General features: G+C 43.3%; 1 protein-coding gene across 4 annotated transcripts; it reads right to left on the bottom strand.

Annotated features, from left to right (window-relative positions):
- Positions 1–193: 193 nt before the first annotated feature.
- On the bottom strand, positions 194–25,950 carry LOC311128149 (protein strawberry notch homolog 1-like). 4 transcript variants are annotated; one of them, XM_084160133.1, is made up of 33 exons: positions 25,853–25,932; positions 24,041–24,157; positions 23,368–23,454; positions 22,864–23,100; positions 22,513–22,639; positions 21,578–21,616; positions 21,159–21,259; positions 20,122–20,218; positions 18,952–19,112; positions 18,692–18,825; positions 18,471–18,561; positions 18,132–18,293; positions 17,785–17,920; positions 17,446–17,551; positions 16,986–17,139; positions 16,696–16,878; positions 16,374–16,471; positions 14,739–14,884; positions 10,736–10,939; positions 10,467–10,652; positions 10,109–10,278; positions 9,748–9,879; positions 9,123–9,258; positions 8,709–8,821; positions 8,514–8,585; positions 8,336–8,435; positions 4,402–4,476; positions 4,157–4,303; positions 3,934–4,028; positions 3,714–3,800; positions 2,732–2,946; positions 2,377–2,570; positions 194–2,134 (listed from the first exon to the last, which is right to left on the bottom strand). In XM_084160133.1, exons 2-33 carry the CDS (start codon positions 24,155–24,157, stop codon positions 1,992–1,994), a joined length of 4,245 nt encoding a protein of 1,414 aa, XP_084016259.1. In that variant the 5' UTR covers positions 25,853–25,932; the 3' UTR covers positions 194–1,991. The 4 variants fall into 4 exon arrangements, with proteins under 4 accessions (XP_084016259.1, XP_084016260.1, XP_084016261.1 ...); XM_084160134.1 differs by having other exon boundaries at positions 10,736–10,936; XM_084160135.1 differs by lacking the exon at positions 21,578–21,616 and having other exon boundaries at positions 25,853–25,950.

Below are 25,950 nucleotides of genomic sequence, written 5' to 3'. Positions count from 1 at the left end.
TGGCCTGAGATCTAAACACATAAAAAAGTAGCGGGGACATGATTGCCTCAGAGTGATGTTTTTACAAACATGTCTTCTTGGGCATTTATAAAGATGCTTCTGTCATTAATAGCACATAAAATAAAAAGTATAACAATGCAAAGTATACATAAAATATAAATCAGGAATTACATTTTTAAACAGTGAAACTGGATTCAAACTTTCTCCTTGGGATTTATTGGTCATATGCAAGAGGTAGAAATCTTGCACTCAGTTAAATCATTTAATACAGATTATTTGTACAACAAATCAGTCCGTAGTGCAACTCGTGCAAGGATGAAACACTGTTCAAGTGTTTAACAAACAGGTATTTAAGCAAAAAACTGGTTTCTTATTTCCAGATATGACAATATACACATTGGTATAGCAAAGGAGTATCCTAAACTCAACAGGCCGACCCGTCATAACTTCTTACAGCACTCTAAACCAAGAAAAGCTTTTAGAAAGTATTCAGCCCCTGTGCATCATGTCTCAAGGAAAAAACGAAATCAGATATAAAATTACCAGAGGCCAAGCAGTAATGTTGCTGACTGGTGGAGAATGGAGGTTAGGTTCCCGTTCAGAATCAGTGAGGGACCAAGTGCCCAATCCCAAAAACCCATGGCCCCTGACCCCTAGGTACTTCATGGATATCTAAAGGATCAGATAGATATGAGTGAATATGCTAATGAGATCCACCTCACCCGCCATTGTGCCATCTTTACCACATTGGATACACCTATCAAATCTACACCAGCACCTACAGGAGGTAGAAGCAAGGGGTCAGTTTGGAGTTCAGCAACAAACACTTTCTTGAATACTAACTTTTACTGTAGCGGTATATTAGACAGCTTGTATCAACAAACAAGATCTATGACCTTTCAAGTACAGTTGTATAATACCACTCCAGGAGTGTTATTTGCTGTAGTTTGCCGTAGAGTTTGATAGTACAAGATGTTGAATCTGATGCCACATATTAAACAACCCGTTCCAAAAATCTTTTGAATGCAGAGGAATTAATTTAGGAAAATAAAATGTGTATTTTACACCACACACGGTCACAGTTCTCAATAGCCAAGCTGTAAACACAACTGTAGGTTTATGGGATACACCCATGTTTGATACACTTCTGTTAGTCAATGAAATTACACCCCATTAGTTATATTGTGCACAACGTAAAGGTAGTGGACTATCTAGGGAATAGGGTGCCATTTTCGATTTAGCAATGGTGAGAGTAGTTGTCATGCCTGAGACTTGAGTCATGAGTAAAAACAAAAATGAGGAAAGAAAGCAGTTGGCGTGTGTGTAGTCATGCATCTCAGGTAGACATTTTATAAAATGTCAGTTTGTTTGAAAAAACGGGTCAATGTAAAGCTTAATGAACCCCTGAGCACTGTCCTGTCACCAGTAGAAAACAAAAACCTAGGTGACGCCCCCCCAGCTTTCAGTAGAGAAGGCAGTGGTAGGAACAAGTCACCAACAGAAAGCACAGGGCACGTTTACAGAGCTTAGAGGGGGAGGAAAGAAGGTAACAGAAAAACAGTCAGGCATTTTAATAATGCCCCTCTTCTCCACTCTGACATGCGTCCTCTCCTCTCCCCCCTTTATCACCACAGCCTCTTCTAAATCTTCAGCTCTGAATCTGAGGGATAGTAGTCGTCAAGCCAACTCCTCTTGGTAACAACAGCGAGACAGTCTCTTCTTTGGACATAAACCCTGAAATCTTAACACTGCCACCACAGTTTAGCTACAGGGAGAACCACAACTCAGAGCTCGCAGCACCTCAGGTTCCTCATGAGGAACAGAGAGGGAGCTAGGGAGGAGAAGGGGGTGGGGGGGGTGGTGGTGGTGGTGCAGAGGTGGAGATCCAAATAGAAATATGGTCGTATCCCATCAGGTTGGGTCAAGAACCCAGGGCGGAGGCGGAGATGGGGGTCGAAGCCCATCAGGTCGGACTGGGTGGTGAAGCCATGCTATGTGTTGTGTATGTGGCTGAGGCTCTGAGGGTGCAGCTGCTGCCACTTCTGCTGCTGCTGAACAGCAAGTTGCTGAGACTGGTCAGATGAGGACAGGATGTTGGTCAGAGGAGAGACGCAGTTGGCTGGAATGATCAGGCCTGGACACGAGACGGAAAGAGATAGGAAATAACCACGTTAGGAAAAAAAAGTACATTCGCTCCCGTCCACGTAGTCCAACCTAATTTCAATGACTGTTCATTTAAAATGTCACTTGTTGGGGAGGAGAGGGAGCAGCTTCTACTTTGGTAGAATACTCCTCCGGTAAAATACATTAAAAGGGAACATTTTCAAAAGCGTAGAAAAATGTATTCTGCCCAAAACTCTTCCAGCATCGACTTACCCACGATCCTCTGCCCGTCCTCTGTCCTGAGGCGGACGATCTGCATCTTGACATTGGTTCCGCTGACGGAGGCCAGGACCCCCTCCACCTTGGTCCACACGCTGAGCACAGAGCCACACAGCACATAGTACGTCCTGCAGCGCAGACCCACCTCACACTGCAGACCCACCGACATCTTCTTACAGTTACCACGCCTGAAGGGAGGGAGGAGACGGGGTTAATAAACACATGATTCACCTCTTACCTGACTAGTTCATACAACTATACTAGTAAAGAGTAAGACCTGGTAGTGAACTTGATGACTCCGCCAAAACCACCACTACAACTTTAAAGTCATAGGAGAAACAGCACCTACCAGTAAGCATGAGCGCAGATCTCAGCTGAAGACTTGTACTGGTCGATCCAATGCTGCTTGGCATCATCTGACAGCACCTTTTTACACTTCTTCTTGATGTCAGCGTAAGTCTCCAGTTTAAGCTGTTTGCCCGTGTTCGGTCTGTAGACCAGGAACAGCCTCTTCTTACTGTTCACCTCCTGCACCAAGATGGCCGTCTTCTTGTTGTTCCTTATCTGGGAATCAGCAAAATACAGCAATGTTACAACTAGAGTTTGTAAAACTAAAAATGTTCTTAGAGAAATGTTATGGCAGTCAAAAATATCCAAACGTATGCAAGGTTTGAAATTATGTTTTAGTCAAATATTATATATGTTTGGGCTTCTTGGTCCAATTTGCAGTCCACAATTTTTATATTTTTATTTATTGTAATTTTCACCCCCTTTTCTCTCTCCAATATCGTGATTTCCATCTTGTCTCGTCGATGCAACTCCCCAACGGGCTCGGGAGAGGCAAAGGTCGAGTCATGCGTCCTCCGAAACATGACCCGCCAAGCTGCGCTTCTTAACACCCGCTCACTTAACCCGGAAAGCCAGCTGAACCAATGTGTTGGAGGAAACACCGTTCAACTGATGACCGATGTCAGCCTGCAGGCGCCCGGCCCGCCACAAGGAGTCGCTAGAGCGTGATGAGCCAAGTAAAGTCCCCCCGGCCAAACCCTCCCCTAACCTGGATGATGCTGGACCAATTGTGCACCGCCCTATGGGACTCCCGGTCACGGCCGATTGTGACACAGCCTGGGATCGAACCACAGGCTGTAGTGACGCCACAACACTGTGATGCAGTGCCTTAGACTGCTGCGCCACTCGGGAGGCTCTACAAATGTCTAATTACGTTCCAGCCCCCTGACCATCCGTGGCTGAATCTAGTTGATGATCCACAATGTAGAGTTTGCCAAACTCAGTAGAGAAGACATGAAAACATCTTGTTGGTCTTTTGGTACCTGTACATAGAAGCCATCATCTGGTCCACTCTGCTCGGCCCAGGCGTGGGTGGCATCCTCCCAGGACATGCCTCTCTCCACACTCACCTGACAGACAATACAGAGACAGTATTTACAACATGGAAAATGGCTACCAGTCCACTGGAGACGTAAGATAAGAATTCCTGGTTAAACCAGTTTCTGTTGTCGCCTATTGGGAAAAACAAATGGTTAGCCGTACCGTGTAGAGCTCCACATGTCCTGAGGTGGAGTAGCCTGGGGTCAGGAACTTCTTGGCTTCGATCTTCTTCACCTTCTCATCCCCAGAACCCAGGTCTACAAGACAAGATAAACACAGCTCCAATCAGTTAATACTGCAGGTGTCATGCACAGTATAGTCCCTCATTCACAGTAGCTGTCAATAATCTAATTTAACAACAAAAAAGGTTCCTCTCCAATCTTACCCAGGATGCCCATGTCGTAGCGTCCGTTCTTCTTGGCGTTCTGTATGACAGCTGCCAGCGTGTCAGAGAAGTACTGGAACAGAGCGTTCTGCTCCTGCACTGCCATCCCCAGGATACGGTTCAGGAACTTCCCTATGTTGTTGTAGTCTGGGAAGGAGAGGATAGTGTAATGTACCGAAAGAACCGTACAATCTTATACTTTTTAATTGTAATCTGACAAGTCTTAAAGTTACAGCCAGTCTCACCTTTGTCCAGAGACAGAATCCCTGATCGGTCCTCCACATTGATCAGACCCACTCCGATCAACCCATGACGGATCTCTGCCAGAGAATAGGATGAAGAAAGGATCACGTCAGATGAAAGTAAGACCACAGCCACGCACCAGATAGGTTAACTCCGTTTTTGGCCTGAGTCATTCAAGTGTGGATAAGAGACACTATGAAAGAATCCCCAGTATCAAGCAGGAGAATGACATTTCCACTGGCTCAAAATAGGGATGGGCACTTCCACAGTAACAGAATGATGCAGAGACTCAGCATCAAGGACTACTTAACAATTTCCACTGAAAACTTTACAAAAATAAATGTACTTTAAGAAGTGTTGTCACGATACCAACATTTTACTAATGACATGATACCAGGCCAAGTATCACCATACTGAGTAGTATAGCGATCCCCCGGATGCTTGTTCCCGTTTTTTCAACATCCTGTCACTGATATTCACACTTCTACTCAACACAAAATATATAATTAACTTCACACTGTATAATAGAATACTGCATAGAATGGCTGATTTGCTCATATTTGCAAAGGCCGACCTGTGATTTGGCTAGAGGAATGGGAGGAAGGAATGAATATACATGCATAATGATCTGCATGTCATTGTGGCAGTAAGGGGAAAACACTGCATGAACCCTTCTTTACTCTTCAGTTAACACAGACACACTCGGTCTCCCTCCCTCTCAAAACACACACGGCTCTCACTCCCAAATGTAAAAAACAGGCACCAAACAGAATTTAAGGAGCACCGGAAAGGGATAGATATTTTATATACACTGAAGAAAATATAAAAACGCAACATGCAACAATTTCAACGATTTTACATTCAAATTGCCATCAATAAAATGCAATTGTGTTCATTGTCTGTAGTTTATGCCTCAACCCCACCATGGGGCACTCTGTTCACAACGTTGACATCAGCAAACCGCTCGCCCACACGACTGCAGTCAGGTCAAGATCCAGGTAAGGACGACGAGCACACAGATGAGCTTCCCTGAGACAGTTTCTGACAGTTTGTGCAGAAATTATTTTAGTTGTGCAAACCCACAGTTTCATCAGCTGTCCGGGTGGCTGGTCTCAGAAAATCCAGCAGGTGAAGAAGCCAGATGTGGAGGTCCTGGGCTGGCGTGGTTACACGTGGTATGCAGTTGTGAAGCCGGTTGGATGTACGACGTTGGAGGCGACTTATGGTAGAGAAATTAACATTCCTGCCGTCAGCATGCCAAATCCCTCAAAACTTGAGACATCCGTGGCATTGTGTTGTGTGACAAAACCAGCACAGGTGCGGCTGTGTAATGATCGTGCTGTTTAATCAGCTTCTTGACATGCCACACCTGCAGGTGGATGGATTATCTTGGCAAAGGAGAAATCCTCAATAACAGGATGTAAACAAATTTGTGCACAAAAGTTCAGAAATAAGCTTTTTGTGTACATGGAAAATTTCTGGGATCTTTTATTTCAGTTCATGAAATAACACTTTACATGTTGCGTTTATATTTTTGGTCAGTACAGTTTCGGCTTACATTAGGCCTATACTAATCCTACCTTTGAAGCACATCTCATGACTAGCAGACCCTTTTCCTTTATTCCTGTGCCAATCAAATTTACCTAGACATACTGTCAAGTTAGCAGGTTGTTTGCTAGCTAGCCAACATGACTGAATTGTTTATCAAACCAATAATTAGCAACCCGGGATTAGTTTAAAAACTGCCCACAACATACTTTCAGAAATAATATACAGTGGGGAGAACAAGTATTTGATACACTGCGGATTTTGCAGGTTTTCCTACTTACAAAGCATGTAGAGGTCTGTAATTTTTATCATAGGTACACTTCAACTGTGAGAGACGGAATCTAAAACAAAAATCCTGAAAATCACATTGTATGATTTTTAAGTAATTAATTTGCATTTTATTGCATGACATAAGTATTTGATACATCAGAAAAGCAGAACTTAATATTTGGTACAGAAACCTTTGTTTGCAATGATGTTTCCACAACCATGCTTCACGGTTGGGATGGTGTTCTTGGGGTTGTACTCATCCTTCTTCCTCCAAACACGGCGAGTGGAGTTTAGACCAAAAACCTATATTTTTGTCTCATCAGACCACATGATCTTCTCCCATTCCTCCTCTGGATCATCCAGATGGTCATTGGCAAACTTCAGACGGGCCTGGACATGCGCTGGCTTGAGCAGGGGGACCTTGCATGCGCTGCAGGATTTTAATCCATGACGGCGTAGTGTGTTACTAATGGTTTTCTTTGAGACTGTGGTCCCAGCTCTCTTCAGGTCATTGACCAGGTCCTGCCGTGTAGTTCTGGGCTGATCCCTCACCTTCCTCATGATCATTGATGCCCCACGAGGTGAGATCTTGCATGGAGCCCCAGACCGAGGGTGATTGACCGTCATCTTGAACTTCTTCCATTTTCTAATAATTGTGCCAACAGTTGTTGCCTTCTCACCAAGCTGCTTGCCTATTGTCCTGTAGCCCATCCCAGCCTTGTGCAGGTCTACAATTTTATCCCTGATGTCCTTACACAGCTCTCTGGTCTTGGCCATTGTGGAGAGGTTGGAGTCTGTTTGATTGAGTGTGTGGACAGGTGTCTTTTATATAGGTAACGAGTTCAAACAGGTGCAGTTAATACAGGTAATGAGTGGAGAACAGGAGGGCTTCTCAAAGAAAAACTAACAGGTCTGTGAGAGCCGGAATTCTTACTGGTTGGTAGGTGATCAAATACTTATGTCATGCAATAAAATGCAAATTAATTACTTAAAAATCATACAATATGATTTTCTGGATTTTTGTTTTAGATTCCGTCTCTCACAGTTGAAGTGTACCTATGATAAAAATTACAGACCTCTACATGCTTTGTAAGTAGGAAAACCTGCAAAATCGGCAGTGTATCAAATACTTGTTCTCCCCACTGTACAATGCGGGCGAAATCGCACAGGAAGAACAAAAGGTAGGTTCGGTAATATGGGTCATATTTATTTTACAGTTCGGGCTATTTTAAAAACTGATGGAGGAATAGAGGCACAACAAGTGCGGACGAAGAGAAACAAGCGAGTGACGGCTGGTAGGGGATGTGGCTGGCTCATTACACGTGAGATGTGCATGAACGTGAAGGACATTATTGGACTGGCGCATACAAGAGACTGGTTGCTGTTGCTTAAAATGTATAAACAAAACTGACTTTATAAACATTTTATAACCAGCGCAAGCCGGTTCTTTAGATCGGTAGGGCCGAAAAATGTGGTAGTATCATATGAAACGGTACTACGGTATTCTAAAATGTTGGTATCATTTTCGTTTTGGTATCGTGATATGTGGCATCTATGTACAAAAGTCTCTCTCAATGCAATATTCTCCAGACTAGGTACCTATTGACCAATAAACATTCACGTGGGTGTGGTCTGACAAATAAATGTATATGAAACAGTCAAGGATATTGGTATTGTAACAAAATGTGGTACACATGTTGCAAACACTGTCAAGACTCAACACATGCAGTAACATTCATATCGACCACACAGTGGCGCTATAACGGGCACGTGTTTATGTCGCGATCTGTTTGACTCAGAGTGATGAAATTTGGCACACATGCTCAGGGATGAGTCTCGCTAACCCACACGATCTTAGACAACACTGGCCCGATTTTGACTAAATTTGGGTGAATGATGCGTCTTGCCACAGAAATCCATCAATGACAAAATTATTCTGATTGGCCCAAGTCTGCGTTATTAGTTGGGGACAGCATTTTTACTGTTGCCTTGTTTAACTTTGCAATTATTGGTTTTGTTTGGCATACATTTTAAAGTTAAAATCTGAGTCTTAGCATCATTCTGTTATCAAGGAATTGCCCGGACGATGACTATATTACAAGATCAGTCCAGACTCACCTTTGTAGAAATCCCCTTCGAAGTCCGAGGGAGGATTCACTAACGGAGAGTCCAGGTTGACGATGGACTTCATCACGATCTCCAGTGCGTTTCTACCGTACTGTGGAGTGGCGCAGAAAGGAAGTTAGAAACTGAACCCTACACACACAGCGTATTCCTATGTGGCGTATCTACTTACTTTGTTGTCGAAGTTGAACCTGCTGAGATCTCTCGTCTCTGTTGCTCTTCTGTCTCCATGGGTGAGGGCACCCTGTGGAACACACAGATCACATGTAGCATCAGCTGCAAAACTTCAAGAACTCAAACATGGGGGATAATAACCACATTTTCCACTGGTCAGTTCAATTGAACCACTGACAGGACAGGTTCTTACCAGGCTCTCCAGTCTCTTGGCCACAATAGAGGCAAACCTCTGTTCCCCAGCCAGCTCAGAGATGAGGAACACGTACTCTGGAGCCGTCACCTGGTTAGACCTGTGGGTCCTCCCTGAGAGAGAGGGAACGAGATGTCAGACAATGGTAGCATTGAGCAGAACACCCATAATTTCATTATTCTAAATACATCACATAACTCATACCTACTATTCCCATTGTAACAGAGTGGAAAACCCCAGAGACATGCCAGGTAAATTAAGTACAATGAGCCACATTATCGAGAGACAAGTAAATCCCACAAGACTAGAGTGAAGACAGACCGATTGTATTTTTATAGCATTTTCACAAAAGTCTCAGTACTTGAGATTGGCTGTGGTTTCATTACCCCCATACAGAGACAAGAGTTTACTGACCAAACTGCTGTATGGCTCGGTCTGCGCTCCAGGGCAGCTCCAGGGTCATGTGGACCCTCCTCCTCTGGTTTTTCACCCGCCGGTCAGCCTGCAGGGAGATACCGGAGCTAGCCGCCTCCGAGATGATGGCTATGTTCTGGAGAGGGAGGAGAACAAGATTCGGAATAGTTCTGTGCTATGGTTTGTGACCAATATATTCAACTGATTCTATACATTCGTGATTCAAACAAGGAGACTGCCCCACAACATACATTTCTCAAGTTATTGTGCTTGTACCCATCGCCTAAGACAGAATCATGGTGTATTACTGTTCCCTTCTCCCATGTCCTTCTCTCAGGTAAACTAGCAGAGAAGCTGGCTCGGGCTCTGCCTCTCATAGTAATACGGTGTCCCTGGAGCAAATTAGGGTTAAGTGCCTTGCTCAAGGGCACAGACAGATTCTTCACCAGTAACCGAAAGGCCAAAGGTTAAAAAAAAATCTGTTGATGTGCCCTTGAGCAAGGCACTTAACCCTAATTTGCTACAGTGGTGCCAAACTACTAAACACCACATTTCACTGCAGCTATCCGGTGTATGTGACAATAAAACATTTGTTTCTCCTCCTCATCTGCCTGTCCTCCCTTACCTTCTCTCCGTCCATGAACCTCTGTTTCTCTGTGAGGTTGAGGATCTCCACAGGAACGTCCAATTCAGAGCGAGACTCGTAGGAGATGCTGCCGTCGTCGTTACTGACTACCCGGCCTTTACGACCCGTCATCTGGAATACAGCAGAGACAATGTGGGATCAAAACAAAGGATTAACAAAAATATTTAAAAAGATAGTCAAAAGGTCCAAATGTTGTTGCTACATATCTAGCCTAAAAAAAATGTGCAGTTAACAATGAGTGGAGTCTTAGTTTCTTTAAATTGTTATTTTATTTTGTCCAGCTCCTGTGCCACGTTTGAGCCATTGTTATTCTATCCATATATTTAATTTAACCCATTACCTCAGCCACGTTGTCGGGTCCTCCCAGCTCGTCTATGAGTTCATCCAGAGTGTTGGGGGGTAGATCCTGAGCCAGCTTCTCCAGCTGGTCCAACAGATCCCTCTTCATCTGCTGAGCATCTTCCACAGCATCCTGACTGGTCATACAGCTGTCATCTGCTTCTACCTTGGCTGATGGAGGGATTAGAGGGAGAGAGAGCGAGAGAGTGTAAAATGTTGAATATCTTCATCTGCTCATCCTGACTGGTTATACAATCCTAACTCAGACTTTAGAAAATACATTGACGGCAAAAGGTGATTTGCACAGAAGTTCGACACGACACTCACCTATGGCAGGTGCGTTGTTGCTACTAACTCACCTATGGCAGGTGTGCTGGAGGTCTTGACTATGGGGGTGGTGAAAGCAGGCCTGGTGGAGCCCAGACCAGAGGCTAACAAGGCACTGTGGATAGAGTCTGGATCAATGCTCTTCTTCTTCGTCTTCTTTTTATTCTTCTTCTCCTTGCCTTTCTTCGCCTCTTTCCTCTTTCCAGACAGCCAGGGGTCTGAAAGAGGCGGAAAGTGTAAGACAATGTTCGGTACTAATCATCAAACATCTTAAACATCATCATCAAACTCCCTCGCTCACCATCCTCCTCATTCTCGCTGGAATCATCCTTGAAGGGATTGAAGTCATCTTCGTCATCTTCTCCCGAGCTGACGGACTTGAAGCTGTTGTCACTCTCCGCATCATCCTTATCCGACTCCTCCGAATCGCTGTCGTCAGAACTGCTCCCCGACAGACCACCAGACTTTCTCTTCCGCTTCTCTGGTTTCTTTATCTCAGCACCTGCTGGGAGAGAGGAGGGAACATTACAATTGGTAAACAGCCAAAACACTATTAGTGTGGGAGACAAAGGCCTTTTTAAAGATTCACGTCTCATATGTGGAACAGTAAGCCAGAACATTATATAAAACACCTAGGAGGAGTCACATGTTCACACAAAAAGAACACTGGATAGGCAAGTAGAGATTTTGTTGCTGAAGTAACCAGCTGAACAAAACCAAGATCAAACTCTTTACTGTCCCATCTGACCCATTGACTGTCATTTCCTACAGAGGTTGGCTCCCTGCTAGGGATGGGCATCTTTCCCTTTCAAGACGATTCAATACATATCTAGATACATGGGCTCAGATACAGTGGGGGAAAAAAGTATTTAGTCAGCCACCAATTGTGCAAGTTCTCCCACTTAAAAAGATGAGGCTTGTAATTTTCATCATAGGTACACGTCAACTATGACAGACAAATTGAGAATTTTTTTTCCAGAAAAACACATTGTAGGATTTTTAATGAATTTATTTGCAAATTATGGTGGAAAATAAGTATTTGGTCACCTACAAACAAGCAAGATTTCTGGCTCTCACAGACCTGTAACAACTTCTTTAAGAGGCTCCTCTGTCCTCCACTTGTTACCTGTATTAATGGTACCTGTTTGAACTTGTTATCAGTATAAAAAGACACCTGTCCACAACCTCAAACAGTCACACTCCAAACTCCACTATGGCCAAGACCAAAGAGCTGTCAAAGGACACCAGAAACAAAATTGTAGACCTGCACCAGGCTGGGAAGACTGAATCTGCAATAGGTAAGCAGCTTGGTTTGAAGAAATCAACTGTGGGAGCAATTATTAGGAAATGGAAGACATACAAGACCACTGATAATCTCCCTCGATCTGGGGCTCCACGCAAGATCTCACCCCGTGGGGTCAAAATGATCACAAGAACGGTGAGCAAAAATCCCAGAACCACACGGGGGGACCTAGTGAATGACCTGCAGAGAGCTGGGACCAAAGTAACAAAGCCTACCATCAGTAACACACTACGCCGCCAGGGACTCAAATCCTGCAGTGCCAGACGTGTCCCCCTGCTTAAGCCAGTACATGTCCAGGCCCGTCTGAAGTTTGCTAGAGTGCATTTGGATGATCCAGAAGAGGTTTGGGAGAATGTCATATGGTCAGATGAAACCAAAATAGAACTTTTTGGTAAAAACTCAACTCGTCGTGTTTGGAGGACAAAGAATGCTGAGTTGCATCCAAAGAACACCATACCTACTGTGAAGCATGGGGGTAGAAACATCATGCTTTGGGGCTGTTTTTCTGCAAAGGGACCAGGACGACTGATCCGTGTAAAGGAAAGAATGAATGGGGCCATGTATCGTGAGATTTTGAGTGAAAACCTCCTTCCATCAGCAAGGGCATTGAAGATTAAACGTGGCTGGGTCTTTCAGCATGACAATGATCCCAAACACACCGCCCGGGCAACGAAGGAGTGGCTTCGTAAGAAGCATTTCAAGGTCCTAGAGTGGCCTAGCCAGTCTCCAGATCTCAACCCCATAGAAAATCTTTGGAGGGAGTTGAAAGTCCGTGTTGCCCAGCGACAACCCCAAAACATCACTGCTCTAGAGGAGATCTGCATGGAGGAATGGGCCAAAATACCAGCAACAGTGTGTGAAAACCTTGAAGACTTACAGAAAACGTTTGACCTGTGTCATTGCCAACAAAGGGTATATAACAAAGTATTGAGAAACTTTTGTTATTGACCAAATACTTATTTTCCACCATAATTTGCAAATAAATTCATTAAAAATCCTACAATGTGATTTTCTGGATTTTTTTTCTCCCATTTTGTCTGTCACAGTTGACATGTACCTATGATGAAAATTACAGGCCTCATCTTTTTAAGTGGGAGAACTTGCACAATTGGTGGCTGACTAAATACTTTTTTTCCCCCACTGTACGATACAGGAACGATACATTTTTGTTTGAAACGATTCGGTGCGGTTAGAGGAATGAATCGATGCAATTCGGTGCCACACACTAACATTTTTCCATTCTAAATTAAAATCTGTTGCTGATGGAGCTCATGAGCTGGGGCTCTCTGAGCAGGATCAGTCTGAGCTGACTTCTGTGTGTGTGTGTTTGTAAATTATGTATGAAGGCACCTGAGCTGAGCCATAAGGGAACGGGGCATCTACCACCCCACACATACTTTTGATCTGAAAACACTCCAAATGAGCTTCTCTTCTTCTCCCGCGTCAACCATGCAATGCTGGTAGCAAAAGTGATTGCTGTCCTCGTTATGAAATTATCAACTTTACCTTGTATATCTGATTCATTTGAATGCTGAAGGTGACACGCAGATGTGCCAGATCAGGAATAGGCCTACATCTCGTTGGTCAGCGCGAAACTGTACACAGTTTGACAAGGCTACTGACATTGCCAGGGGTTGATCGGCATGCAAAATTACTGACTGTCAACATAATTACAGTGCCTTCAGAAAGTATTCACACACCTTGACTTTTTCCACATTTTGTTTTGTTACAGACGGAATTTAAAATTGATTTACATTTAGATTTTGTTGTCACTGGCCTACACAGAATACCCCATAATGTCAAAGTGGAATCATGTTTTTAGAAATGTACAGCTGAAATGTCTTGAGTCAATAAGTATTAAACCCCTTTGTTATGGCAAGCCTAAATAAGTTCAGGAGTAAAAACGTGCTTAACAAGTCACATAATAAGTTGCATGGACTCACTGTGTGCATTAATAGTGTTTAACAGGATTTACGAATGACCTTCTCTGTACCCCACACATACAGATAATTGTAATGTCCCTCAGTCGAGCAGTGAATTCAAACCGATTGAATCACAAAGACCAGGGAGGTTTTCGAAGGCCTCAGAGAGAAGGGTGCCTATTGCTAGATAAAAAAATAAAAAAAATTATATATATATATATATATATATATATATAAACGGATATTGGATTTTCAAGCACAGTGGTGGTTGCATCATGTTGTGGGTATGCTTGTAATCGTTAAGGACTGGGGAGTTTTTCAGGATAAAAAAAGAAACGGAATGGAGCTAAGCACAGGCAAAATCCTAGAGGAAAACCTGGTTCAGTCTGCTTTCCACCAGACTCGGTGCAATGAATTCACCCTTCAGCAGGAAAATAACCTAAAACAAATCTACACTGCAGTTGCTTACCAAGAAGACATGGAATGTTCCTGAGTGGCCGAGTTACAGTTTTGACTTAAAATCTACGACAAGACCTGAAAACGGTTGTCTAGCAGAGAGCTTGAAGAATTAAAAAAATAAAAAATAAAATAAAAAAGGGCAAATGCTGTACAATCCAGGTGTGGAAAGCTCTTAAAAAATACTTACCCAGAAAGACTCACAGCTGTAATCACTGCCAAAGGTGCTTCTACAAAGTACTGACTCAGGGGTGTGTATACTTATGTAAATTCAATGTGTCTGTATTTCATTTTCAATACATTTGCTAACATTTCTAAAAACATGTTTTCACTTTGTCATTATGGGGTATTGTGTGTAGATGGGTGAGAAGCCATTTTGAATTCAGGCTACAACAACAAAATGTGGAATAAGTAAAGGGGTATGAATACTTTCTGAAGGCAGTGTACAAAAAAAATTGTGAACCTGCGATTCGTAACGTTTGAATACATTTTCTGACCGATGCATGCTACATTCGAATCGATTTGGGATCCCACGGACCGATGCGCTCATTCCTTAAATATTTGAAACAGGGACCAATGAGTATCGGTGAATCATTACATCCCTACTGCCTGCCCTACAGTACCTTTCCTCTTCTTGCCCTTTTGCTCTGCGGCGGCCTCGCTGGGAGATGGCGTCTTCTTGGCCGACAGGTCGATGCCCAGCAGGCTGAACAGCTTTTGTCTGTCTGGAGCAGGGAAGTGCTTCTCTATCAAGGACTGCAGAACGCCTCTGGGAGGGGAGAGGGCAAACACCTCGATATAGATAGTACTAGCATACACCTGGCATAGGCATGTAGCTAGCTAGCATTACAGCTGTACAATACTAGCCTAAATGTCACCAATAACAAAAGTATCACAATAACAATCCATGTTAAAAGTTAAATATAATTTCCTAATAGATTCCAAGTTGTTTCTCAATATGTTCTCTCCATACAGGGTATCTGCAGGTTCCATGAAGTTGAACTTAATACCTTTAATGGCACATGGACTGCAATTTAATACAAATTATGAAGTCTGCGTGCACCACACACCTGCTTATATTCCCCACCAGAAATTAGCTGAGGAACGCTCAACAAGTTCTCTTTTATATTAGGCAGAGTTGAGTATTGATAACTGCTCGCAACATTGAGTCACCATCAGTCGATACTTGTAAAAATGTCAATTCTAAAAACGCTTACCTGTACCTCTTTGTCCTGTACAACTGCGGTCCTTCCGTGGGGTGATGAAATGCATACTTTTAAGGAAAACCTTTATTGAATACAACCAACTTTTTCCTAATTTGTGTTGCTCAACTGGAGACATAGCGGCCTTGACGTACTACATAAACAGATTAAATTGACAAGCGCATTAGCGCTGAGTGAGCATCACAAATGAGGAAAAGGTATGTGGTTGTATTCAATAAAAGTTTATTGAAAGTATGAATTTCAGCACCGCTGTTGTGCAAACATAGGTACAGGTAAGCATGTTCAGAATTGACATTTGTACAAGTATCGACTGATGGTGACTTAATGTTGTTGCTAGGAAATCGTGCGACCAGTTATCAATACCAGCTATAATGATACCACTGAAAAAATGCCTTAAAGTCAAATATACTGTATAAAACATGTAGTTAACTCTCCATCTGGAGGGCTAGGCCACTGGGTGTGCAGGCTTTTGATCCAGCACTGCTCAAACACACCCGAGTCAGCGTAACAAGGTCATGTTGAGTGGTTGATTTGTAGAATCTTGTGTGTTGGAGCGGATTTGGAACACAAGTCTACACACCCTGTAGCTCTCTTGGAGGTAAATATTAGAACATTAGCCTACAATCAAAAAGTCTAATAAAATAATTCCCTCATTCATTGGATCAGGTACCAAATGGCTATATTTCGAAGGTAGCTAGCTAAGTTGGAGGGCTCTAGACTGACTTTTTCCCCAGTGCAAAGTAAGACATGAAAGAGGTTTGCCATTTCATCTAACATGTTCAGGTAATGCATAATGGAACACGCACATACAGAAGCGCACTAACATCTTCAAAGTGCGCCTCGTATTATGTAATGTTCAATTTCTCTTCTTTTTGTGCCGCGAAGGCAACAATTAAACAGCGGCACAATGTAACGGAAACACTGTAGTCCTCTTCTTCACAATTTTTTAAAGACCTTTGAAAACATAAGACCTATAAAGGCCTTTAAATCAGATAAATGGGCCTCTAGTGTCCATAAGCCTGGGTGAAAACTTACTTTGCGGTGGAAACAAAGTCGTTGAGCTCTCCTCCTCCTTCCTCCAGGGCCTCTAGTGTTCTGGCCTCTCCTGTCGACTGAAGACCAATCACGACACACTACAGAGAGACAAACAGTCTGGGTTCACAGAAAAACATATGCGAGAACACCAGTCACCTCTCTTCAAACCAACCGAAGGAACCACAATACACTAAAACCAATATGCAAGAATATGCTATGAATGTGGCAGTATTCCTAATCTTCTGAAATCTGATGTCAGAAAAATCAAGATTCCTGCAATGACACAATCTCATCTTTTTACATTCTGAAACATCCCACCCACCTTTCCGTTTTTGACCTCCTCCCTGGCGAGCTGCACCACCCTGCGGACCTTGGAGGCGATGCAGAGGTACTTGAAGAACCTCTGGTGGGCTGACCAGAACTGACCCCACATGGACTTCTTCATCCGCTGCTCTGCCTCCATCAAGTTAGCAGCCGCCTGGAACTTCTCCCGCGCAGCCACCCACTGAAACACGGAAAGAGAGGACAAGGTTAAAACACACACAGTTTCTGTTTCAAGCCTACTGAAAAGACCCCAGGGAAAATGGTTGTGTTAAGGTTTGGGATCCTTACCAGGCGTACAGACTTGTTGTACATCTTGATGTAGTGTGTTGTCAGGGGAACCTCCTCGATTTTGAACGTGACGCCTGTGAAGCTCAGCTGCCTGGCGATGTACATGCCCCTCAGCTTCATATCCATGGCAACTATCTCCATGGCACCAACACCTCTGAGGACAAGGCAATACAAGGGAGGAAAATATTTATTTGGAATAGATATCTCTTCAAGTAGAATGTAATTTGTGATATGCTAGACAGTATCAATAGGCATAGCCAAGGGGAGGTATAACAAGACTTCTGCAGGATAAGTTTTCCTACCAACACAGATTTTTTGTTTTGTAGCAGTTCGAGGACATTCTGCCTCAACAGATTCCATCTGTCAAGAGTCATAACTTCTAGATCACTTGCTGTCTCCATTCTGTGGCCGTCCACTCTGCACCACTATGACGAGTTACTAGTGTGTCTGTCTCTCTCACCTGCGCTCCACAGCCTGGATAAAGTTGCTGAACTCTCTGAAAGGTGTCCCCTCTCCCCAGATGCCCAGCCGGTTCATGTAGGCCATGTTACGGGGCTCAGACGCACCTGAAAAAAATAATACATCAAATAATAATAATAAAAGACCACACACACACAGATAGAGAACACTTCCGTTAATTTAGGGTATGATATCTTGTACTATATTTCCCACCATCTTTTCCATATAGTGCATATAGTAGGAGCTACACGACAGATGGTTCAGATAGAATATGGACTCTGCTCAACATTTGAAGTATGAAAATGTCAGCAGCCTCCTCTCTAGGTGGTTAGTATCTTACCAGTGGCGCTAGCGTACACCACCCGTGCCTTGGGCAGTTTGTTCTGCAGCTCCAGGACTGCCAGTCCAGTCTTGGTGGGTTTGGATGACCCGATGGGACAGACATTTTTGGCTTTGTGACACTCGTCATACACAATCTAAAAGGGCTTGGGTTAAGGAAAGGTGGTGTTATCGCCACTAAACTACTGCCACTTATCTACCTGTTACTAGAACTCCTACTTCTAAGGGCAGTTACACAGTCCCAGATTACGTACTCAGTATAAATTTGGACTAATTGTGTTACAAAGGCAATTATGCTTTCTATTATTTGTTTTTACAGTAGTCATCTGTTGGTCAGTGAAAGGATACGACTCCGTCGAAGTCCTCTCCACACCAGTGGAGTAGCTGTTTGAAGCGGGTCTTGTACTTCCCTCCAGACTGGCTCTCTCCTATCAGAGAGGAGTACGTAGCGAAGATCACCCCCTTCTTCACACTGCCGTTGTGTTTGGACGAGATCTTACCATACTTAAACTGGGACAGACAAAATAGTTTTTGAGTGAAGGCGAACACCTTTACATGCATGTGAACATGTCATTTTGGAAGGCAGATATGAAAAGCATATCCAGTGTGAAGGATCCTCTTCAATTTATTACCATGTAAGAAACACGCATGGAGAAGTACATCTGCACACAGCGGGCATCCTCTTACCTTGTTTAGTGAATGGACCAGAATGTTCTTTGCTCCTATGTCTTTCAGATCCCTCTCCGCATCATACTTCAGGTCATTAGAAACACTGAACCTGTGAAGGAGATGGAATAGCTTTTATGAAATGTGACAATGAGTGTGAGTATGTGTGTGTGAATATGTGTGTGTAATTTCAACTTGTTTCATTGATGGGATGTATCATGTAACCCTCGTTATAGTTTTACCAGAGTGATCTCTTTCTGCCGAGGAGGTAGTTCTCGTAGATGATCCCAGCAATGGTCCGGCCTTTCCCCACTCCGGCCCCGTCTCCTATCAGATAGGACGCTCGGTCGCCGTTAGGGAGGAATGTTTCATGTTGCTATGGAGACAAGAAACATTTCAGTATGTGAATGCTCATCTACACTAGTACATAAAGCAGTGCCAAGCTGTAGTAGGGTCTTTATCTGGCCAGGTGAGCAGTAGTGTCAAGGTGTAGGATCTTTACCTGGGCAGCATATGTGATGGCCTCCAGCTGCAGGGCAGACAGCCAGCCGCGGTCGACGGTCTCTTCTGGTATAGACATTCTGTACCAAACATTTGGAGGGTTCACACTGGACAGGGAGCTGGTCTCCACCACCGGGTCTGGGTGACGCAGCCCGATCCGCACTGGAACCATCAATCAACATGATCAATCAACCAACTGACCAATCAAATCTTTGTTTTCCATTAACTCTGCTGCTCCCTCAAAGCAAACACTCAGTGTGCACCTCTGCATGGGCTCCACCCATCTTTCATCGGTAAACATTATTTGACTATGATGAGTATTAAGCCTTGTTCACACTTCAGGATTTAAAGCTCAAAATCGGTTTTGTTTTTTAAAATCTGTTTTGGAATACTGACTGTCCAAACAGCAAGTTACAAGTGACCAAATCGGATGTGTGCGTGCTCAGACTGTAGTCATTTTCTGACCTGGCTATGCTAGTTGCCATGGTAATGGTGGATGGGTGCAGTGGCGTAGGCTGATTGGTGGTGTTCGTGCTCCCTCTCAATCCTACACAAGTTGTTGTGTAGCAAGCTAAGGTGACAACAATACATTTACATTTTAGTCATTTAGCAGATGCTCTTATCCAGAGGGACTTACAGTTAGTGAGTGCATACATTTTCAATACCCACCATGGAGGTCTCCAAATTGCGTTGAATCTTTGGAAATCATAGTGTAAGAACACTTAAAGCCTCAAAGGATAAACGAGATTCTAAATTAGTCCTTTTTGGCTAGCCACAGCAGTCACCTAAGCTAGCTAGCTGTTTAGCTCGCTAACACATTCACTAATTTGTTTGTAAACAATTAACAAGTTAATTAGCTATCACGTATTCTTGTCAAACACTGAGTAGCTACCAAACAACAATATATGCCAAATAACAGTCTAAAAACCACTTGAGGGCAAATAAATCAAATTTGACCGTTCAGACAAGTTTCATGGCCAGGAATTTGTCTCCGATTCCATGTGATTTCTGGTTGTTCAGGCTGCAGGAAAAATATCTGATTCGAAATCGGATATGCCCAAAGAATATGGTTTGAGTCACTTCAAACTGCCAGTGTGAACAAGACTTAACTGCTTCAGTAAACATAAAAGGAAACTAAATTGTTGGAGAGCACTCTGCGAGTAAAGCTTACGTTTCATGGGCATGTACTCAGCGTATGTCTCAGCATGACCCAACTCTTCATCCTCCTCTTCCTCAGCCTCCTCTTCCTCCTTCATCCCTGGGAGTTTCTACACAAAGACATAATCACTTGTTATTAAGCTGTCTGAAGCATTTCACAGAAACTCAACAGGCTGTTGAATTAAATTCTCAGAAGGCTTTGTTGAATCCTAAAGAAAATAGTAATTATTAGGGAATCATTGTGTTGTTGCCGTTTATCGATAAGGGGGCTTCAACACCAAATTGGTTTGGAGCTTCTTCTTTTTTTTACTCCGGTGCTTCTTCCACCTTAGTTTGGACTGGTATGAACACTATCCGCACTCGGGAGCAAAGTAAACAGCGCACAGTGGTTCGCTCAAAAAGGGTGGTCTCGGTCCGATTCCATTAGCACCATTGTGCAGATTGCTGCAGGTGAGAACGCAGTCCGGACCAAACACAGGAAAAGACCAAGGAGTATTATTGGTTGTTTGACTGCGAGCATTTGATGAAATGCAGTACCATATCTTGATATCTCTGAAACATTCTGTGAGTAGCAGCGCATTTATGAGCGCATCCGGGGGTCTATACCGGGGACATAGGCTACTGAATATAGCCTATTCATGTCGCAGTTAGAGCAGGTATTGCGCTGTTTCCTCCCACATGTTGTTGGAAGACCAAAGCGAAAGTAATATTAAGTTTGGGACGCACAAGTTACACTTCTTGATAATCATAGATGGATTTAAATGTGAGCATTTTTCTCCAATAAACAAATGACTTGCATGAACGTGGTTTTGTTTAGGCATTTTAGTTTGTTTGACATTTGGCAATGTGAAACCAACTGGACCAAATGAAAAGAATACAATGTAACAAATAATGGAACTCTGATTCGAACTATAGCTCGGAACTGTGTGAAAACACCCTAAGAATACTAGAGTTTCTGTCATTGAACAGGGGAACGGGTAGAGATTTTAGTAGGACTACTACGACATCTGCCTTTTGGTTAAGAGTCAGTGATTGGATGATACCACTCACTAGTGTAGGTGAGAAGCTCCGCACTTTCATGTCGTCGTTCACCCAGATCCGAGCGACATCTTTACTTGACACCTCCTTCTTTATTCCGTTGTTCAGTTCCGCTGTGAGAAGAGGTACAGAAAGAATACAGAATTTATTACTGGAAGAACAGACACACCAACTGACCATTAGAAACAAATACTTTTACACACGCAGGCATGATTCACTTGAACAGCCCTTGTGCAAGGTCACTTTAAAGACACCTCACTGCTTTCAGTTTCACATACACTATAGAAGTCTAAACCAACCACATACAACTGAAATAAAGTGATTGAGGGTGCCTTGTAGGTGGGAAAACTGGACCCATTTATAACAACCCTTTCCTGTGTTACACGATAACACTGGAATCAGATGATACCGGATCTTGATCCTGTCCATACCTGGTTTATGAATCATCTTTGTCGAGACCAGTATCATTTCTGCGAGGATGAGAGCATTGAACACTGATTGAGCATGGACATGTTTGGTACACATTAACGATCCTGTGAGTGAAGTTAATAATTGTACAGGGAAGGGTTTTGAAATGTTATATCCTGATCAGCGCTTTCCAAACCAAACTTAAAGAGCAACAATTTGACAAACAAAAATAGATACAGATAGGAACGGCATGAATGGATTGCACCCTGGGGCTCAAAATAACATGGCCAGAAAACATCTTTGGCTACATGAGACATGTACAACAGTCTCTTCCAGACCTATCTATCTATATAAACACATCTATAGAATAGAGATAGAGAGTGAGCTAGGCCAATGCGGTTGAACATTCCGAGAGTGCCACTTTTTCCTCCATAGCAGTTGCTATGAAAATGTCCAGTGAAAAAACCTATGAAAATGTCCAGTGAAAGCAGACGCTACAATACAGTAAAGACTTGGATACACATTATCCCGAATGCTAATCAGTAAAAACATCTTAAATTTGCTGCTCCGTTTTGCTTGTTTAAAGCGGGTCATTTCATAGGGAACTGTCGGAGGCCCTCTCGTATTGTTACATCACCATCATTTTAAGAATAAAGTTCTATATGGGCGCTAAAATGGCAGCTGTTCTAAAACCTGGTCTAACTCTCTCTATATATATGGCTCTGGTCTCTTCTAACCCAAGATCTGCACCTGTCCATATGAGCAGTTTCAGCCCAATCCTCAAATAGCTTCCTTCCCTCCACAGGTTCACCTCTGATCTTAGAGAATGGTATAGAATAGGTGAGAGCCAAATGGTAGTGACATCAAGTGTCAGACACCAAAAGAAGACTGGGAAAAGAAAATAAACCATTTGGAGTCATTGGAACCCAGCCAGGGTTCCATGAGTACTGTGACTCACTGGTGCCTGTGGCTGTTGCCGTGGCGACCGGCTGGGCGATGTCTGGTGGCGGCTTGAGCCTCATGAGTTCCACCAGACTACTGCTTTTCATGGTGCTGCCCGTCCTCAACAGGTCCTTCAGCTGGATCTGACACAGAAGGAAAGATGTATGTTATAACGAGGAAGGCTTTAACTTAAGTTTTCCCTCAATTTCTTCGCTATTTTGCAGATGGCAGCATAGGAACTGAAGGGCATCTTAGCCCTCATGACCCCTACTAAATCAGAGCACACACACACTTGTTTATTTCATATTTTCTGCTGCATTTTTGTTCCCAATGCCATTCCCAGGGTAAAAGTGTTTCCTCCACTGACCTGCTCTCTGTTGGAAGGAACCACTGTGGAGACTGAGGAGGGGAGAGCCGTGGAGGAGGTAAGTGTGGAAGTGGATCCCCGTAGGGCTGAGGGAGTGGTATGGACCACCTTGGTGACTGTGATGGTGTGTCTGGCCGTGCCTCCAGTTGAGGGCTTGGTCACAACAATTGTTCCCAGCGATGGCAACTGATTCAGTTGATTTAAGACAAATGTGGTGGTTGAGGGCTGCGGCTTGTGCTGGTGGACCAGTGAGGGGAGAGAAAAGAGACAGGGGGAAGAGGTTGAGATGTTACCACACAGAAATTATACTGCAGTACAATAATACAATTCATTATACGACTAGGTCAAGGCATATGTTTTTTCCGAAATGTGTAGGCACAGCACAAATATTCGGGGTCTTTTTTAAGTGGAAACAAACAGGAGAAAACATTTTCAAACGGTTGACTGACTAAGTTTCTTGTAAGAGCACACTGTAACCCATCTTTTGTTGAATAAAGTCCCTACCCTGATTGTGACTGTAGGTGTGGTTGGAGCTGTGGCTCCCATTGCCTCCATCCCCGAGCCAACACCGAGGGCACTGATGGAGATGGACTGGAGGAGAAAAACAAAACTCACATCAGCACCAGAGAACACTACACATCTGAAGCAGCGGCACCCAGGTTTAGAGCTCTATGCTGACCTTTTTTACAAGGAGCACGTGTGTGCCTAAGTTGAAAAATGTAGGAGCACAAATAAATTTAGGAGCACAATGAAAAATATTTGAGATAACAAGCCATTTTCTTTGAGGTAATGGTGCAAGCATGACAGTCATGAACCTGCACTCAGTGTATTCTCCACAGCACTCAGGGGCTGCAGTACAGGGAAGTAACCATTGCAAAAATTATCATCTGGGTGATTCTTTTCTAGGTGGGCGCAGGTCACAGAGCAAATTATTTAGGCGCATATGCGAGTAAAATGGTTGCATTGTAGAGCCTTTCCCAGGCTGTCCTTTAGTTATGTATTCATGCAGATCAGAGGAGGGAAGGCCACTACTGAGATGCTGGGAGGTCACTAAACTATTGAGACAATAATAAATTAAATTAGTTAAGTGCTTTTCCATTCATTAAACTAAAATGATGCAGAAGAGCTAGAAGCCACTTTGGACTACTGGGAAGATGCCTCCCTGTGTTTCACCTACCTGTGGGGTGGGAGAGGGAAGAGCAGCATCCTGAGGGTCAAAGTCGAACAGGTCGTTAGGGCAGATGCCGCTCTCGCTCAGGGCTGCCAGGAGCAAATCCTGTCCAGGATTCATCATCTGCAAAACAAATTGGTAAGGGACTACAGCAGGGGCCAGATAGGGCAACAGACAATTGTTGGCAACACGTCGCAATCCACTGCTAGTGATCTAACCAAAATTGTGTCTGTAGTTAAGTGTATTTTTCTACACTACTTGGTTTGTTATGCTACACAGACAGTGAGCTCTGTCTGACAGCTTTTATTTAACAGTAACCTGTCTGTAACACACCCTGATACAGCACATCATTTCACACCAACACATAAAAGCACAATAACTCAAAGAGAATTCAAAACTACACTATAAAAATAGTTACGAGTTTTGAATCAACTGCTTTCATGTAAAATAAGTAGCAACAAATATTTTTCTAACATACATTAGGACCTTCTAAAGCACAGCACCATGTGGCAGACATGTGATCACTGACTGTGTTTACCTTGTTAAACTAACAGTTCAGCCAACCATCAGACCAGATATCTTTACTCAGCTACCCAGCTGTGCACCAATAAAGTATGGGGTTGGTTGCTGCTGAAGATGTTAGTCATTTAAAAAATACAACCGTTCCCACCCAGAGGAGATGATAGCAACAGAATCTTGACTGGCATGTGGCACCTGCCGGCAAGCGTCAAGGATGTTTGGAAATGTTCGACAGTGGGTCCCAACTCTTAACACAAATCGGTCAAGGTAGACTGCAAGAATATTCCGCAGTTACACACTTAAATACAAGGTATACATCCAGGCGTATGATATAGAGAACTTGTCTAGTTACAATGTGACCCGGACCCCGGCACGTGTTTGCATTTGACTTGCTCGCTACTCTGACCGTAGTCTTAATTTCCTGGTGTGACGTTGTTGTTCGCTAGACTAGCAAACAGTAGCTAGCTAATGTCAAATCTAACATGTTCTGCAGTTGCTAGCTAGTTGGATCAGGCTAAAACATTTAAATGATTAATGTGGCTTGTACAAATACATAGCTAGGAAACCACACACCCTCTAAAAGGTAATAGCACTGCAATGTATTAGCTAGCTAACGTTAGCTACTTGAAACTCACCTGACCATTAGCTAGCTAACGTTAACTTGGCTGAGCTGTTCACTGATTTGATAAGTAAAGTTACTAGCTAGCTATGGTATCAATGAAACATCGATATTCAACTGTTATTTCTGTGAAAAACAACCTTAATATTCAATCGACAGCAGCGTAAACAAGTCCCATTCACCTTGGCATTTTGTTGTATGCAGCATAACGTTGGCTTGGCTTTTAGCTAGTTAGCTTGCTGGATAACTTCACTTGGTAACTATGCCATTAGGTACTACATTATAACGTTACAGTAACTTGCTAACCCCTGCTACCCGTTATGAACTTGACTCCACTAAGCAAAACAATGTGCTAAAAGACAGCCCAAATAACACATTATCTATCTAGCATTATTAGCCATAGCTAGGTAATTATATCTAAAATAATAGTTGACGTTACAAAAGTATTTAGCTAACGTTACTGTAGTTAGCTTAAGTTACCTGGCTAGCTGTTTTGGTGTTATGCTCTGTCACGCCGTTAGCTAACAGCTAACGTTGCCGCGTTAGTTGTAATGGGAAGAGGACAATAAAATACAATTTCACGAAAACAACATGTCACAGCCTCACTATAAACACTTCACCGTGATCCTGAGGAAATCACCCATCATTTACATATATTTGTGCCTTGCAACAACACTCACTTGGCAGTCAACGGGCGTTCCGTTTATCGCGGCGGTTACAGGGGCTGTTACCCTCTTCGCTCCGTTGTTTTCTAACCACCTTTCGCCATCTTTACCAA

This window comes from Coregonus lavaretus (genome assembly GCF_964263955.1).
Source record: "Coregonus lavaretus genome assembly, chromosome: 4".
NCBI classification, from domain to species: Eukaryota; Metazoa; Chordata; class Actinopteri; order Salmoniformes; family Salmonidae; genus Coregonus; species Coregonus lavaretus.
The sequence above is the reverse complement of the archived record's forward strand: the minus strand, read 5'-3'. Positions and strand labels throughout refer to the sequence as shown.

Coding starts and splice junctions, on each gene's coding strand:
- LOC311128149 (XM_084160133.1), bottom strand. CDS start 24,157: ATGATGAATCCTGGACAGGATTTGCTCCTGGCAGCCCTGAGCGAGAGC. Junction 22,640..22,863: donor TTCCTTCCAACAGAGAGCAG/GTCAGTGGAGGA, acceptor CTTCTGTGTCAG/ATCCAGCTGAAGGACCTGTT. Junction 10,940..14,738: donor AAAGGGCAAGAAGAGGAAAG/GTACTGTAGGGC, acceptor CCTCTCTCCCAG/CAGGTGCTGAGATAAAGAAA.